General features: G+C 42.0%; 1 protein-coding gene across 2 annotated transcripts in view; it reads left to right on the forward strand.

Annotated features, from left to right (window-relative positions):
• The first annotated feature begins 251 nt into the window (after positions 1–251).
• Positions 252–17310, forward strand: part of MARCHF6 (membrane associated ring-CH-type finger 6) — a 75726-nt gene continuing 58667 nt past the window's right edge. For both annotated transcript variants that reach the window (XM_053906878.1, XM_053906879.1), the window contains exon 1: positions 252–517. In XM_053906878.1, the coding sequence (XP_053762853.1) occupies positions 499–517 (19 nt within the window). In that variant the 5' untranslated portion in view covers positions 252–498. The remainder of the gene's footprint in view (positions 518–17310) is intronic.

The raw sequence follows: 17310 nt of genomic DNA on the forward strand, positions 1-17310 counted from the left end.
CCCCGCCCCCCCTCCTCCCGGCTCTGTTCCTTTTTTGTCGCCGCCCTCGGTGCCACCAGAGTTCGGCTCCTGCTTAGGTTTCAGCCACGCCGCCCACGACGAGACCCAGGTGGCCCGTAGCCCGGGCAGTCGCAGCCCCGCCCGCGCCCGACCCTCACCGTCCCGGAGGCCGCCGGCGGCGGAAGTGACGGCGCGCGTCGTTGGGGGCGCTCCCGCCCCTTCCGCCCGGCGCCCCGCCCCGGCCTCTCCGCCCCGATCTCCCCGCCCCTCCCCCTCCCCTCTCGCGGCCGCTTTCTGTCAGCCTGTCTCCCTCTCCCTCTCCCCCTCTCTCCTTCCTCTCGTTTCCTCTCTCGCACCTGAGCACACGCACCTGCCCGGCCCGGCTCCGCTCCCTCCTCCCTCCTCCCCCTCCCTCCCTCCCTCCCCGCCCGGGCCGGAAGGCTCCGGCCCCGGCCGCGGGTGCCTCGCGGCTGCGTCACCGCCGCCCCCCCAGACAAGATGGACACCGCCGAGGAAGGTAAGCGGCGGCGCCCGCGCCCTTGCACCGGCGCCTGGGTTCGGGCCAGGCCCGCGCTCTGGCCGCGGCGCCCGAGACGGGCGACGGGCCCGGGCGGCGCGGCGGGGGCGCCTCCCCTCGGGGCGGGGGAGCGCGGTGACCGGCGGGGCCAGCGCCCGGGCCGTTTGCCCGCCGAGGAGCCGGCTCGAGGGGCGGCGGACCGCGCGGAGCTGGGCGGGGGGGTGGGGGGGGAGCCGAAGGTGACCCCTCGGCGCCCCCCACCGTTTCCCGCCCGTGCGCGCGGGGGGCGGGAACCTGCCGGGGGCGCGGGGCTGCGGGGCTCCGGGCTGGCGCGGCCTCCCTGCTCCTCCATCCCCCCCCCCCCCCACGTCCCCGGGGGACCTGCAGTGGTCGCCGCCCGAAGTACGGGGGCGTATTCCACGCCCATCCCCCACTCGGTTTTGTCTTCCTTATTGTCGTTTCGCCTATTGCTGTACAGGCCCTGTCCCCTGACGACAAAACTTCTTTGTTGACTCTGAAACTTCGCGAAAAATGCCCCGCCAGGTGACGGCTGAGTGCGGTTGACTGACCCCTATTTAAGAACCTTGCCCTGTGCGTCCCTGCCCCCAAATAATTTGTTTAGTAAACGTGGAAGAGTAAGGTCCAGCGAGGTTATTAGGAGGAGGGAGATTGTTCGGAATTCTTTTGTTTCGGTGTAGTTGATTTTGTGTCCAGTCCCTGACACCAGTAAGCGGGGGTTTGTGTGCTTTGTTTTGTGAGTGTGGGTTTGGGATACGGCTGTTTGTTAACCCGTGGAAACTGAATACGTGAGGTATAAACATCTAGGGGTGTGGAAATGCGTTTGCTTATCCACCGAAGGGTAGGGTGGGTTCACTTTAAAGCGGTTTTATCTTTTTAGAATCGAGCAAATAATTCAGTGTGTCTGTAGAGGAAATTACTACACTATCCTGTTTCTTGATGGTTTGGTTATCAGTGAAGATGCCCTGATGCGTTTGAGTGGCTTTATGTGGGGGTATGTCTTGCAGCCTTAATGGATTGCGATTTGGGTGGTTTTGGATGAAAATCGTGGAGCGCTACCATGGCATGCAATGGTGATAAAAAGTTTAAGATCTTAGTGTATGTGAAGAATTGGTGGAACTTGACTCATCATTTCTTAAATAAATCTTTCATTGGATAATAAGAAGCTAGGCTGTGATGACATTTGTGTGTGATGGCTTACGGAGCCTACCCACGTGCCTTTACCTTTGATCCTCATAGTGGTCGGGTGGAGTAGGTAGGTATAGGTGTGGAAATTCAGGCTTAGTTGTTTTAACAGCTGGTCCACGTTTCACACACTTGTAAGAGATTTTCAGCCCAGATACTCTGATTACCAATAGAGGTTTCCTTCCATTATGTCTCCGTTGTGTTTATTACACCCAGGGAGTGAAGCTGGTCGCCACAGGAGATTCCCTTGGAAAAAAATAGTAAAGCTGCTGAGAGGTTAGGAATCACTTTGTTTTTGACAGATGGTCCTTGTGTGTGAATTTCCATCTGCAAAGATTTTACGTCATTTCGGATTCACATTTTAATGACTCAATCTAGTAAGGCACGTATTTATTTATTTATCACTCGATGTGTGCTGGCAGCCCTAAATTCCATTCTTTGAGCCTGGGCGCTTAGTACTTGCCTACACTTCTGGTGCTATAGTTAGTGGTAAATCAGGAATTGCACAATCTGGAGGTTTATATGGAATCATGAAAGGATGATTTTCAACGTACTTCCAGTGCTTCAACATTGTTTTTCCTTGTAAAATTATAATCAGGGTAAGGCATGAATGATTTTTATTTACTGACTTGAACACTGTTTCTTATTGAAATAACTAGTATTGAGTACGTGTGTGTGGCATGTGTTTACTGAACACTTTATACACATCTTCTTTACTTCTCTCCACATTTTTAGGGTATCCACTCTTCACAGAGAGGAAAGGGGGAGTGTGGGGGGGGGGGTTGAGGTGAGGGGTCGGGTTGGTATGATTCCGTGACTTGCCCAGGGTCATCTAGGTAGCGCATATCAGAGGTAAGATTCAGACTCAGGTCTGTTAGACCCTGTGGTTAAAATAGATAATAAATAACTTATTTTTGTCACTCCCTTTATAGGATGAATCATTTACATATTTTGACAGAACCTTTTTTTGGGCATTTGTTTTATGAAGCTATTATTCATGAAATGAAAGTGAATTTTAGTACTTTTCCTGCTCACTTTTGCTAAATTCCAAATCAGAAATCTCAAATTTTCAAAATTAATTTAAATTTAACTTGGAAAAACATTGAAAGGAAAGAGAGGGTTATAGAGAATTATTTCATGATAAAGTGAAAAAAAGTTTGGAAACAACTGCTCTGTTTGCTAAACTAGTTATTACAGATTATTTCTTAAAATGCAATTGGGTTTTTTTTTTTTTTATCTGACTATAAAAGAAACAGTTTTTCTGTAAGACACAGTAAAAATGAAAGAAAATTACCAAAAAAATGTAAAGAAAATTAAATTTTTAAAAATTGTCATTTATTTTTAAAAACACTGATAATGTTTACTTTTCTATTTTTAGTATGTTAATCTGAGCAAAGATGAAGAATGTAATTAAAATACCAACTATACAGTGTGTAACTCTAACCTCCTTTAAAAATGGCATGTCGAGGGGTGCTTGGGTGGCTTGGTTGGTTAAGCATCCGACTTCGGCTCAGGTCATGATCTCACGGTCCGTGAGTTCGAGCCCCGTGTTGGGCTCTGTGCTGACAGCTCAGAGCCTGAAGCCTGTTTCAGGTTCTGTGTCTCCCTCTCTCTCTGCCCCTCCCCTGTTCACGCTCTGTCTCTCTCTGTCTCAAAAATAAATAAACGTTAAAAAAATTTTTTTAAAAATGGCATGTCGCTTTCCTCTAGGGTATCACAGATGATGTTGTAATGCTCAGAATGTTTTGTATTTGTGGTAAACAGTACTAAAGTCTGTTAGAAAACTGATAATTTGCTAGATGGATTTTGGCCCTTCATAATAAGTGTTTGCTAGATTTTAAAGATCTCTAAAAAGTGTTTGGGGTATTAAATTTTGTTTTTGTAAAATCAACAGGTTTATGATCTAGTTTCATAACAGAGGATGTGTGAGTCATTCATATTGTTTTTTGTATGTATTTTGTATGAGTGGAGATATGTTATGTAAACTGCTATCATCAAGTCTTTAAATGTAAGAGGATACCTTAGATACACAGCTTCCTCATTTTATGGATTAGGAGTCTGATCCTGCAATGCACTGAGATTTTTTGGTTTCAAAAAAAATATATGTCTTTTGCTCAAGGATATACATTTAAAAAAATGTTTATTTAGAGAGAGAGAACCAGCGGGGGAGGGGCAGAGAGAGAAGAGAAGGGGGCACAGAGTATCCAAAGTGGTGTCCGCGCTGACATCAGAGAGCCTGATACAGGGCTTGAATTCATGAACCCATGAGATCATGACATGAGCCAAAGTCGCACACTTAACTTACACAGCCCCTCAAGGATATACATTTCTTAAAAGGAAAAACACCACGCTGTTGGAATGGATGTTGGAAGCAAGTATTGATGTATGAAACCCTCATAAAGATACTAAATACATTTTGCCATAGTAGAGTGTTATCATTTCGGTCCAGTGATACAGACCTGATTTTTTTATTTTGCTAAATTACTACTTACACTAGCAGAAGACAGTTGAAAATCTTATCAGCAATTTGTTTATGGAATGCCAAAGCACTTATTTTATATGCTTTGTGAAACATTGGGAGGGTATAAATTTGAAAGTGTATTGCAGTCGATCGTGTTATATATTTACTATGGCAAAAACTTGAGATGACATAGCTTTGGAAGAAAGGAGTTAGAAGTATGGGAAGTTGTCAGAACCAGACAGCTAGTTACCATCTTTCTAGAACCACATGGTCTTTCATCTCTGCTTCCAGACAAGTCTGCTTCATTCTTCTCACCACAGATCAGCTTTCACTGCATTGGCAGGCTTATCACCAAGCAGACATGCACTTATTTGACAAATGTTTATTTGAGCACCTGTTAGAAGCCAGGCACTATTTTATGCGCTTGGGCTAGGCAGAGAACAAAATAGACAAAATCCCTCATTTCATAGAGTTTACATTCTTGCTTTTGGCTTGGTAGGGGAGGAAGGGATGACAGAAAATAAATTATATGGCATAGCTGGAAGGTTATAAATGTTGTGGAGAAGAGTAAATCTGGAGGGAATAAGGTGTGCCAGGGTGGGAGGACGGGATTTCAGTTTTAACTATGGCAGTGAAGGAAGGCCTCACTGAGAAGGAGCGAAGAGAGGGAGTTGGATATGCAAATACTCTGTGCACAGAGAATTCTAGGCAGAGAGAATAGCCAGTGTGAACTCTCTAAGATGGGAGTGTGTCAGGAGACCAGTGTAGCTACAATGGAGTGAATGAGTTGGGGGAAGAGTAAGTAAAATATGAGGTCAGAGATCATGGGACCAGTGTAGAAGCAGAACGGGTATGTAGGACTTTACTTCTGTTGTGAGATAGGGAGGGTTTTTCGCAGAGGTGAGGCATAAATTGTCTTGCCATTGTGTCCATGGCTATTTCCGTGAATAGATAGATCTTTTTCCTCATCAACTTAATCTTAAATCCAAATTTCTGGGAGCTAGAATCTGATTGGTCCATGTGGGATCAGGTGCCTACCCATGATCCAGGTGGCTGTGTGATGGTGGGAAAGATGATGGAAAAGTAAAAATCATGCCAAAAGCTACAAACCAGCAGTTACAAGTCCTGGAGATGTAGTATACAGCCCCATAACAATAGTCAATACTATGTTATATATGTGAAAGTTGTTAACAGAGTAGATCTTAAAAGTTCTTATCACAGGAAAAAAATTACGTGTAGTGATGGACTTAACTAGAGTTACTGTGGTCATTTCACATGTTACATATATTGAATCTTTATGTCATACACTCAGAAGTAATGTTATATGTCAGTTATAGTTCAGTAAAAAGGAAAAGAATAAAAGTCATGGCTGTCAGTGTCCATTCTCGATTCAGGGCAGACATCCCAAAAGTTGTTTCCTCCATTGTTGAACTAGAATATCTTCTGGGCTGGAATGCTGTGAGTGATTAATGTTGAGCTACCTGGGTATCCTCTTCCAGACCAGGCTTATTTTAGTTGGGCTTTACTTCTCTCCTGTAAGGACATGAAGATTGCTTATTTTTAGTATAATACAAGTAGAATGGAGAGTGTTCTTAAAAAGGTGACAGGAAGTAAGACCCCAAGGGAAAACTGATTAATTCAGACTATATTTTAGAATGCTATTGCAGTGGGCTGGGCAAGATATTATATAGGGGTTTACATTCAGGCAGTGGAAATGGAAAGAATGAGAAAGAAGAAACAGATCAGGGTAGAATTAATAGAAAAGAGTGATTGATGAGGTGATATAGGAAGGAAGATTTAAGAATGATTTCTAGTGTAGTTTCATTAGCTCTGAATGGGAAGAGATGAATTCAGTTTTGGATATTGTGTTTTCAACAGGTGCCATAACAAAGGATCACAGACTGGGTGACTTAATAGAGGGTTATTTTCTCAGTTCTGGAGACCAGAAGTTTGATACCAAGGTGTCTGCAGGGCTGGTTTCTTCTGAGGCTTCTCTCCTTGCTTGCAGATTTGTGTCTTCTTCTTGTGCCTTCTGTATGGTTTTCTCTCTTTGCATGTTTGTGCCCTAATCTTGTTTTTACAGAGGCACCACTCGTGTTGACTTAGGGCCCATCCGAATGATCTTATTTTTTAACTTAATTATCTCCTTAAATACCCTGTCTAGAAATACAGTCATTCTGAGGTTCTAGGTGTTAGGACATCAGTTTATGAATTTTGGTAGAGCTGGTGGAAACAACACAATTGAGTCCATAACAGGCATAAATTCTTGAAGGCTTGGAAGACATGGAACATTTTCTGTACACTTATTTCTTATAACTGAACTTAATTACAATGTCTTTTTTACTTTTCTCTCTCACTTCCCTGCTTCCACTTGTGTATTCTGTACTGATAGGTTAATAAGGTATAATTTGTATACAATCAAATTTAGTATTTTTAGTGTGTAATTCTATTATAGCACTTTTGAGATAGAAGATTTGGAGGTTCCTTGTCTCTTTCTTCTCCATTTATCAAATATTGAATTCCCCCATTCTTAGCCATTTCAAAGTTCCTCAGAGGCACTTTTATTAAACGGAACAGCTTGTAGACCATTGGACTTAGGATTCCTTTACACTTTTTTTTTTTTTTTAAATTTTAGAGAGAGTGATCAGGAGAGAGGGACAGAGAGAGAGAGAGAGAGAGAGAGTGTGTGTGTGTGTGTGTGTGTGTGTTTAATGTTTTTATGTATTTTTGAGAGAGAGAGAGAGAGAGAGGGAGCAAGGACACAAGCAGGGAAGGGCAGAGAGAGAGGGAGACACAGAATCAGAAGCAGGCTGTAGGCTCTGAGCTGTCAGCACAGAGCCTGATGCAGGGCTCAAACTTGTGAACTTCAAGATCATGACCTGAGCTGAAGTTGGACGCTTAATCGACTGAGCCATCCAGGTACCCCATGAGAGAATCTTAAGCAGAGGCTCAATCCCATGACCTGGAATCATGACCTGAGCGAAATCAAGAGTTGAACGCTTAACTGACTGAACCACCCAGGCGCCCCTCCTTTTACACTCTTAAATACTGAGGACCCATAGGACTTTTGTTTATTTATTTTTTATTTTATTTTTTATTTATTTTTAAATTTTTTTTGTTAATGTTTATTTATTTTTGAGACAGAGAGAGGCAGAGCATGAACGGGGGAGGGGCAGAGAGAGAGGGAGACACAGAATCGAAAGCAGGCTCCAGGCTCTGACCCATCAGCCCAGAGCCCGATGTGGGGCTCGAACTCACGGACCGCAAGATCGTGACCTGAGCTGAAGTCGGACGCTCAACCGACTGAGCCACCCAGGTGCCCCAGGACTTTTGTTTATGTAGGGGTTATCTTTTTACTCTACTAGAAATGAAAACAGAACTTTAAATACCATACATGTTAATAAAAATAACTTCATGATAAATGTATTTTCCAAGACAAAAACCTCAGTGAGAAGAGTATCATTGTTTGAATTTTTTGCCAATCTCTTTTATGCCTGGATTCTTACAAGACAATTGGATTCACATCTCTGCCTCTGTAGTTCCTCTTGCCATATGTTTTGGTTAAAGTGTATGAAGAAAATTTGGCTTCACACAGGTAATTTGAAAAGGGAGGTATATTTTCAGGTAATTTTTGATATCCTTTGATACTATGCCAAAAGTTGACAAGTAGTAGTTTCTTTAAGCAGTATTACATCTGAAAACATATATATCACCTTTTAAAAATTAAATCAACTTAAATTCAAATCCATTGGTCTGATGGCTCAGGATAGTCCAGGAATAGACTCATACGTATATGGACAATTGATTTTTTTACTAATCCAGATACAAAAGCAGGGGTGCCTGGTGGCTCCATCTGTTGAGCGTCTGGCTCAGGTCATGGTCTCAGGGTCATGGGATCGAGCCCTGTGTCGGGCTCTGTGCTGAGCCTGGAGCCTGCTTGGGATTCTCTCTCTCTCTCTCTCTCTCTCTCTCTCTCCCTCTCCCTCTCCCTCTCCCTCTCCCTCTCTCCCCCCCCTCCCCCCCTCAAAAAAAGGAAAAGAAAAAAGATACAAAAGCATTTCCATGGAGAAAGTATAGTTTTTCAACAAATGGTGCTGGAATAATTGACTGTCCAAAGGCAGAAAATGAAGTTTGAGGCATTTCTTGGACCATGTACCAAAATTAGCTCAAAGGGATGTTAGATCTAAATGAAAAACCTGTGAGGGGCGCCTGGGTGGCGCAGTCGGTTAAGCGTCCGACTTCAGCCAGGTCACGATCTCGCGGTCCGTGAGTTCGAGCCCCGCGTCAGGCTCTGGGCTGATGGCTCGGAGCCTGGAGCCTGTTTCCGATTCTGTGTCTCCCTCTCTCTCTGCCCCTCCCCCGTTCACGCTCTGTCTCTCTCTGTCCCAAAAATAAATAAGAAACGTTGAAAAAAAAATTAAAAAAAAAAAATAAATAAATGAAAAACCTGTGAAAGTTTTAGAAGAACATAGGAGAAAATCTTTGTGATCTTGGGTTAGTCTGCTAAGATTTCTTAGGTACAACACTAAAAGCATGATCCCTAAAAGAAGAAATTGTTAAATTGGATGGCATCAAAATTCATCACTGTTTAGAGAATGAGGACATGTCACAGAAAATGTTTGCAAAACATATATCTGATAAAAGGACTTACTGGAGTATATAAGAAACTCTCAAAACTCAAGAAGAAAACAAATGACCCAATTAAAAAAATTTTTTTTTAATGTTTATTTTTGAGAGATACTGAGTGTGAATGGGGGAGGGGAGAGAGAGAGGGAGACACAGAATCAGAAGGCTGCAGACTCAGCTGTCAGCACAGAGCCTGATGAGGGGCTCGAACTCACGAACTTCGAGATCTTGACCTGAGCCAAAGTCGGACGCTTAGCCAATTGAGCCATCCAGGCGCCCCACAAATGACCCAGTTTAAGAGATGGCCCAAAGATTTTGGAAACTTCACCAGAGGATATATGCACATGGCTAGTAAGCATATAAAAAGATGCGGAGCATCACTGGTCATTAGGTACATGCAAATCAAGATGACAGTGAAAGAATTCACACCCACAACAATGAGTGTAATCAAAAGGGACGGATAATCAGTGTTGTTGGGATTGTGGAGAAATTGGAGCTTCCATTCATTTCTGGTGAGAATGTAGATAGTGTGGCTAATTAACCTCAAAAAGTTAAACTGAGCTGCCAATTCCATTCCTAGGTATATACCCAAGAGGATTAAAAATGTCACAATCCGTTGTCTATTATCTGATGAATGGATAAGTAAAATGTGGTAGATCTATAAAATGGAACATTTGGAAATACAAAGGAATGAAATACTGGTATGTATTACAACTTGGCTGAACCTCATAAACATTATGCTAGGTGAAAGAAGCTAGTCCTGAAACACCACATTTCATATGATTCAAATTGTGTGAAATATCCCAAATAGGCAAATCTACATAAAGAGAAAGAATGAGGAGTGACTGTTAATATATTGTTACAAGGTTTCTTTTTGGGATGATGAAGTTGTTAAAAAACTAGATTGTGGTACTGGTTGCATAACTCTGCACATAAATTAAAAACCATCGGATTGAATTGAGCTTTATAATTTGTGTATTTAAATAAAGCTGTTAACAAAAGAAGACTACGATGAGGTATCTCTATTGTGTACCTGTTAGGAAGGATGAAATTGTACAGGACGACCATACCAAATGTTGGTGAGAATGTGGAACAGCCGGCGCTTTGTGTACTGCTGGTGGGAATGTAAAATGGTACGGCCACTTTGAAAATCAGTGTAGCGGTTTCTTAGAACATTAAACATGCACTTAACACATGATCCAGCCATAGCACTCCTAGGGATTTACTAGGAGAAATGAATGCCTACAAACTCGTATGTGCACGTACATAGCAGTTTTATTTGTAAAATCCCAAAACTTGCACTAGCCCAAATGCCCATCGACAGACGAATGGATAAACAAATGGTGACACATCCATACAGTGGAATACTAGTCTGTGCTAAAAAGAAATGAACTTTTGATACACGTAACACCATAGATGAATCTCAAAATAATTAGGATGAGTGAAAGAAGAAGCCAGGGTATGTGCCACTTACATAAAACTCTAGAGAATGCAAGTTAATCCGAAGTACTGGAATGCAGGTAGGTACTTGCTTAGGAATGGGGCGGAGAGGAGAGTGGGACAGTGAGATTATCAAGGAACTTGAGTTAATTTTGGTGGTGATGGATACCTTATTTCAGTTGTGGTGACCGTTTTATCATCGTCAAGTGTACCAAGTGATATTTAAGTGCATTTTATTGAATGTCACTTATTCCTCAATAAAGCTATTTTTAAAAATCTATTGGGTTATTTTTTTACTCATGCATGGTTTTGTAGCATGACGTATTGATCTTTTGGTAGATAGTCACTGAGTTCTGCATATCTTCCAAATGGTAGTAGAAAAGCTTCCATTCACTAACGTCACCACCTACCTCGTCTTGAAAAGCCTTTTAGGTATTAGAGAGGCTGTTATGCTCGTTGTGATGGATACAAGTTTTCTAAAATCATGATTTTTGTCTGAAAGTTTGATTTTTATCATTGGCAGTAAATATCGTTAGTTGTTTTCCTTCACTCCTGGGCTCACTTGATTCTTTTGTGATAAAATGTCTGCGAATACCTAGACCTGAATAACTGTTTTTGTTTTTGTTTTCTCAGTTTTTTTTACCCATGGTAAACATGATGTTTCAAAAAACAACATGATCCATGGAAGGAAAAAACAGCTAGTCCAGCTGGCAAGTCCAAAGAATTGTACAAGTGCTGTTTCTTGTGGTAGCCATTGCTGTCGAGCTCAAGTCCAGGATGAGGAGCCCACACTCCCTGTGTTTTCCAATTCTAAAACTTCCACTTGGTTTTTTAAATCTTCTTTTTCTTTTTCTTTTTTTTTTTTCTGTTTTTTTGTTTGTTTGTTTTTTGCAGTCTTGGTCTAGTGAGGAGACAGAAAACACACAGTAATTTAGCCAGAGGAAGTTGAAGGAATTATTAAGCTACAGTTAGAGCGTAGCTATAAAGGTGTAAAGCATACTGTAAAGGGTACTTTGGACAAGAGGGAGTCTATCCAAGTAGGGACGCATTCTGAATTGATGGGGCCCCCCTCACGTCTGTGGTTCAGACGTTGGAGAAATGTGGAGTTGTTCAGAGCTGGTCTGCAGTTTCTGGGCAAGCAGGAAGCAACCCTCCGGGGTGCAGGCAAGCCAGAGTTGATGGATGGGCATGCAGAGGAAGTTGGATACCATTGTTAGGTACAAGGCCTGGAGTGTATTGGGTTCTTCTTACCAGTAGGATTGTGAAAAAGGTAGACATTATAACAGACCTACTGACAGTGCAGCAGGAGCCGGAAAACCACTTCCTCCCTCTTGCCTTGTCCCTCCAGCACCCTGTACTGACATGTTTGTGTAAAGAAAGGCTTAAGGATTCATTCTCTTACCACTGGACGGATACTGAAGAACGAATCTGGAGCTGAGAGGGAATGCGTTGATACCTGGCCCACCCCTCCTAAAGCCATTGGAGCCACTGCCTGTGCTGCTGGCAGAATCACCACCAGGATCTCTAACTACTGCAGGAGTCCACAGCACCTGCAGGTAGCTGCCACTGCTTTTTTTAGAGCCAGTAGTAGGAAATGGCTTTACCTTTTCCGGCAAAAGTGCTTCTTGTTGACCGAATGCAACTCAAGCCTAGTCAGCAAAGAAGCCAAAAAAATGTGGTTTTCAGGCTTCCAAGAGCAACAGTACAGGTGAATGTTCATTTTGTAATAAGTAATCTGGAGAGAGAAAATAACTAAACCTTGGGGTATATGTAGAATTAGGATTTTGAATCCTGTGTTTGCAAGACCTAATTATGTACATTTTTTTATAGGCAAACTTTTCCAGGTAGAGAGTGGCAGTGAAGCACTAGAAACTTTGGGGAAGGAAGGCAAGAAAATCACCAGTGTTCTCATCTAACCAATTATAATGGCTATGTTGGGTTTGTTTGTTTGTTTGTTTTTTTTTTTTTTTTTTTTTTTTTTGTATCTTCTCTTTTAGGCTATTCTGATATTTTTACCTAGTAGGAAGTGCAGTGTGTATTTTATTTCAGTTTTTATTCCTGTCTTGTTTACTTAACATTCTGCATTTTTCTATATTCCATGTAGTGAATGTACCACAATTTAATATACCCATTCCCCTGGTTTTGGGTATGTAGGTTATTCACTGACATTTTGAGTAATATTTTTCAATCCTATATTAATATTTGCTTACTGTGATCATAGCTACTAATTGTAAAATTTTATTGGTAATCAGATATTAAAAATCCTTTGTTACTTCAGCCAAATGACTCAAGGCCAACATTAACAATCATAATTCATGTTAATGATATATACCCTTAATATGATGTGATGAAAATGGCACTTTGCCTGTGTGATTTTCTTCCCTCAGACCTATAGCCCCGTATTCTAATCATGAGGAAACATGAGACAAATTCTGAAAAAGACATCCTACAACATACCTACCCAGTACTCCTTAAAACAACCAAAGTCATCAGAAACAAGGAAAGCCTAAGAAACTGCCAGAGCCGAGAGAAACTATCTTAGCCAAGCTAAGGAGATATGGCAGCTAAATAAACGTCAGGTGGATTTTGGAACAAAGAAAAAAAAGGACATTTGGTGCAGAGAAAGGAAATCTGAATGAACTGTTGATTTTAGTTTATGATAATGTGTGAATATTAGTTCATTAGATGCAAACAAAAGTACCATCCTAATGTAAGGTGTTAAAAACGTGATACTAGGTGCTGTGCATATGAGAACACTGCGCCGTCTTCTCAGATTTTCTGTAAATGTAAACTTGTTCTGGAAAATAAAGTCTTTTAATAATTTACCGACCCTTTGCTTTTTGAGTTATCATTAGTTGATTACCTGAAGGATTGTGCAAACATTTAAAAATCTTATGTGGAAAAACATTCAAGGTAGATGATAGCCTAAAAATAATGACATCTACCCAAAGCTCTTCTTTTTTCTGTAGTAGGTGCTTAGGATACATTTGGTGGACTGGATTATTGGCTAGAAAAATTGATGGGATGGGCCAAACCAATACGGGTGTTGACTTCCACAGCTGACTCCAACTTGGTGACCTACTCTTCTTACTGGTTGTTCTCTTCTCCCTCCCTCTCATTTCCTGGGCCATCTCCATACTCAGTTACTAAGGATTTGACGTTTTTCAGTAAAAAACCAAAAAAACCGCACCTTTATATTTATTGAGCTAGGCTCTGTGCTATTAAAAGGTATGCTTTTGTGAAGATATTAGGTATTCAAATAAAGCCACAAAAGTTCCCACACGATTAAACAGAAGAGATTTACTTTTGAAAAGCGGGAAGAGCCTGGGGAGAGGGAAGGGGGGAAAAAAGGGCAGGAAGAGTTTCTCTTCACTGTTTCTAAGTAGGTTTGCATTCCTAACAAGTAAAATGCGATGTTTTTACTTGGGCCTGACAAGATTTGTAGTTTTGCTGCATGTAAATCCGGTGGGAGCCTTGTTCTACCACAGAACTTGATTCTTTCAGTTTTACTAAAGGGCCTCAGGCTGTGCCTTATGCAGACTTGATTGTTTTATAACCTTGGCCATATTATTCTGTTGAGGCGTTGGCTGCTGTGATTGGTTTTGGTATACGAACAGGTTAGTCTTTCTTTGACTTGCTGTGTTGGTGGTAGTTGTGTTCTAGTTGCTCCCCCCGCCCCCGAAGCTGCTGAGACCCTTTCTGAAACAGGATAGGCTAACTCATGTCTTAGGCACAACTCGGAAGTCACGGCAGCTTAAAGCCACAGAGGTTTCTTTCTCACCGAGCATCATGTCTGGTACGGGCTGGGGAGAGATGCCCCTGGTTCCTGTGGGCATGTGGAAACCTAGATTGCTGGGCGCTCCATCTCAGTGTGCCTCCACAGGCAGTAAGGCAGGAAAATGCAGTGTGGTGAGTTGCGTTCGTCAGCTCCCAGAGTTGTCTACCCGGAAGTGGTACACGTCACTCTCGCTTGTATTTCGTTTCTAATTTCAGAGTGGCAGGGAGGGCAGTCCTATTATTTATCCAGAAAGTGGAATGCCAGAAATATTTGATGTCCAGCGCTGATGATTTCCACAGTCCCTAATGGCATTAGTTCCTGTCTGACTGGATGAAATTAATGTGCATGTTGGGATACGATTCAGTATGCAACTTCATCAGACTACATTTGAGTGAGGGAACAGTAACTTTTTTTCATGTCATTACACTTTCCCATTTGTTCTTCAAATAAACTATTTAAACGATACTTTAATTTACCTTACTATTTAATGTTCGTGGGTTTTTTGTTTTTTTTTTTTTTGGTCTGGGTCAGTTTGTGTAATTTTTTAATTCCAGTGTAGTTCAACATACACTGTTATATTAGTTTCAGGTATACAATATAGTGATTCAACGGTTCCTATATTAGTGCTCATCATGATAAGTGTACTGTTAATCCCCTTCACCTAACACCCATCGTCCCACCTACCTCCCCTCTGGTAGCCACCTGTTTATTCTCTGTAGTTAAGAGGCTGTCTTTGGTTTGTCTCTCTCTTTTTTTCTTTATTTGTTTTGTTTCTTAAATTCCACATGTGAGTTAAATCATATGGTATGTGTTTTTCTCTGACTTTTTTCACTTAGCTATAATCTCTCTGGATCCATTCATATGTTGCAAATGGCAAGATTTCATTCTTTTTTATGGCTGAATAACAATCATTGTATGTGTATATAACATGTCTCTCTCTTTTTTTTTTAATGTTTGTTTATTTTTGAGGGGGAGAGAGAGAGAGAGGGAGGGAGGGAGGGAATCCCAAGCAGGCTCCACTGTCATTGCAGAGCCCCACGCAGGGCCCAAACCCACAAACCATGAGATTATGACCTGAGCCAAAATTAAGAGTCAGTTGCCCGACAGACTGAGCCACTCAGGCGCCCCTACAACACATCTTTATCCATTTATCAATGGTAATGTCCATGAGTTTTTGACAAATGCAGACAGTCATGTAGCTAGCACATTCAAGGTATGGAATAGTTCAGCCACTTCTCAAAATACCCCTGTTCCCTTTTTTGGGCAGTCCCATCCCCAGAGACCCTGGCAGCCACTGATGTGTTTCTGTCTCTGTAGTTTTACCTTTTCTAGAATGTCATAAATGGAATAATATAGTATGGAGCTTTTTTCAGTCTGGCTTCTTTTGCTTAACATATAATTAATTTGAGATTTATTTACATCGTTGTATATATCATTATTTCATTCCTTCTTATTGCTTAATAGTATTCTGTTGTAGAAAAGAATATCAGATGTACCACAGTTTATCTGTTCTCCAATTGTGGAATGCTTGGACTGGTTGTTTCCAGTTAGGGGAAATTATGAATGAAGCCATTGTACAAATTCATGTGGGTCTTTATGCAAACATAAATTTTCATTTTATTAAGTACCTAGGAATGGGATTGCTGGGTCGTATGGTAAAAATGTTTTATTTTTTTTCCTTTTTGTCATTTTAATCGGTATGTAGTGGTATCTTACTGTGATTTAAATTTTTTTGTAGTGAAATATGCATAACAAAATTTACCATTCTAATCATTTTTAAGTGTACAGTTCACTGGAATTAAATATAGTCACATTTAATTGTTGTGCAGCCATCACCATCTTAGTGTGATTTTAACTGCATTTTCCTAATGACTTCATTCTTATGCATCCTTCCAGAAAAAATGTTAGCTCTGTATACCTATGCCTTAATTCAGATTTTTTTTTTACTGGAACACGGATTGACAGGGAAGAAGCTTCCATTCCTTCCTAGTCCACACACAGACTGGATAAGGAAATTTAATTGAGGATATAGAGTGAGAGCAGGTGCAGCCTTTCTGTTTGGCAGCTTTTCCCAGCTTCCAGTTCCCTAATAAGGTGTGGCTATGCCCATGACACAGTCTAATCAGGGATTGGGGACTGCTAAACTGCCAAATGTTGGCCTTACAAGTATTTTATAGCTAGGGCTTATCACCATTCTAGTTTATACCAACAATCTTCACCTTTCCATTTAGGGTAATATTTATACATGAGGTGCTTTTGAACGAAACTTAGTCACATCTTCATGATGTGGGAAAACAAAGGGTCAGTACTGCAGAAGAGATTTGTAGTATTTTTTGGACCAAGTTCCATATTAAAGTCATTTAGAATAAATGGTTTTTAAATTAGAATTGGGTTGTTGGTGGTGCACAGAAATAGGCTTTTAGGAATGTTGAGACATATTTTTTAAATGTTACTCTGCGTTCTTCCCCTGATGAAGATATAGCCAGTGAAAGTTTTATCACATTTTATTTTACATTTTTTTAAGTTTTTATTTTGAGAGAAAGTGAACTGGGAAGGGGCAGAGAGGGAAAGAGAGAATCTCAAGCAGGCTGCACGCTGTCAACGCAGAGCTACAGCTCCTTTTCAGGAGCCCCACCCAGTCTGGCCAATACACGGTCCTCGTGCCACATGGGGGCTGCGCCGTCCTTGTGGGGCTGGTCCCCATTGCAGGATGAGCCCAGTGGCATCAACTGTTGGCACACATGTGAGTATCCCTTCCCCGTTGTCACCGCATCCTGTTGGCGGCAGTGTGCCCACAGAGGCACTCCTTAGTCACCTTGTTTCTGGAGGGCGACATAACTACCCTTATTTGTGTGGGTGCAGCAGTATTGCTGCTGCTTTCCTTTACACTGTGTCCTGATGGCATTACACTCCGTGCCACACTTTTGCTGCTGTGCCCTACTTCTGCAACTGCCTGAGAGCTGCCTGCGGAGACAGGGTGAGGTGGGACTGCTTTGCCTCGGGTCTGCGTTGGCTCACCCACGTTTGCACCCAAACCACCCTACCTGATTAATCCCTCAGTAGCACATGCCTATCTCTAAAGTCGATCCACGGGCATCCTAGCACTTGTGGCCCGGTGTGGTCATGTTCCATATGGCTTTGAGTGCTTATTCTGCTCATACCTGGATAATTCTGATAATCGTGGAACTGATCGATGCCCATAGGCACCAGCATCTCTGGTGATTCTAGATAACCCAGATCGGTCGCCTGTCTCTTGGACCTGTCAACTACTTTAGGTAGCAGTCC

The sequence above is a fragment of the Panthera pardus genome, unplaced genomic scaffold (genome assembly GCF_024362965.1).
Source record: "Panthera pardus isolate Hobbes unplaced genomic scaffold, ASM2436296v1 HiC_scaffold_2, whole genome shotgun sequence".
In the NCBI taxonomy this organism is placed as follows: Eukaryota; Metazoa; Chordata; class Mammalia; order Carnivora; family Felidae; genus Panthera; species Panthera pardus.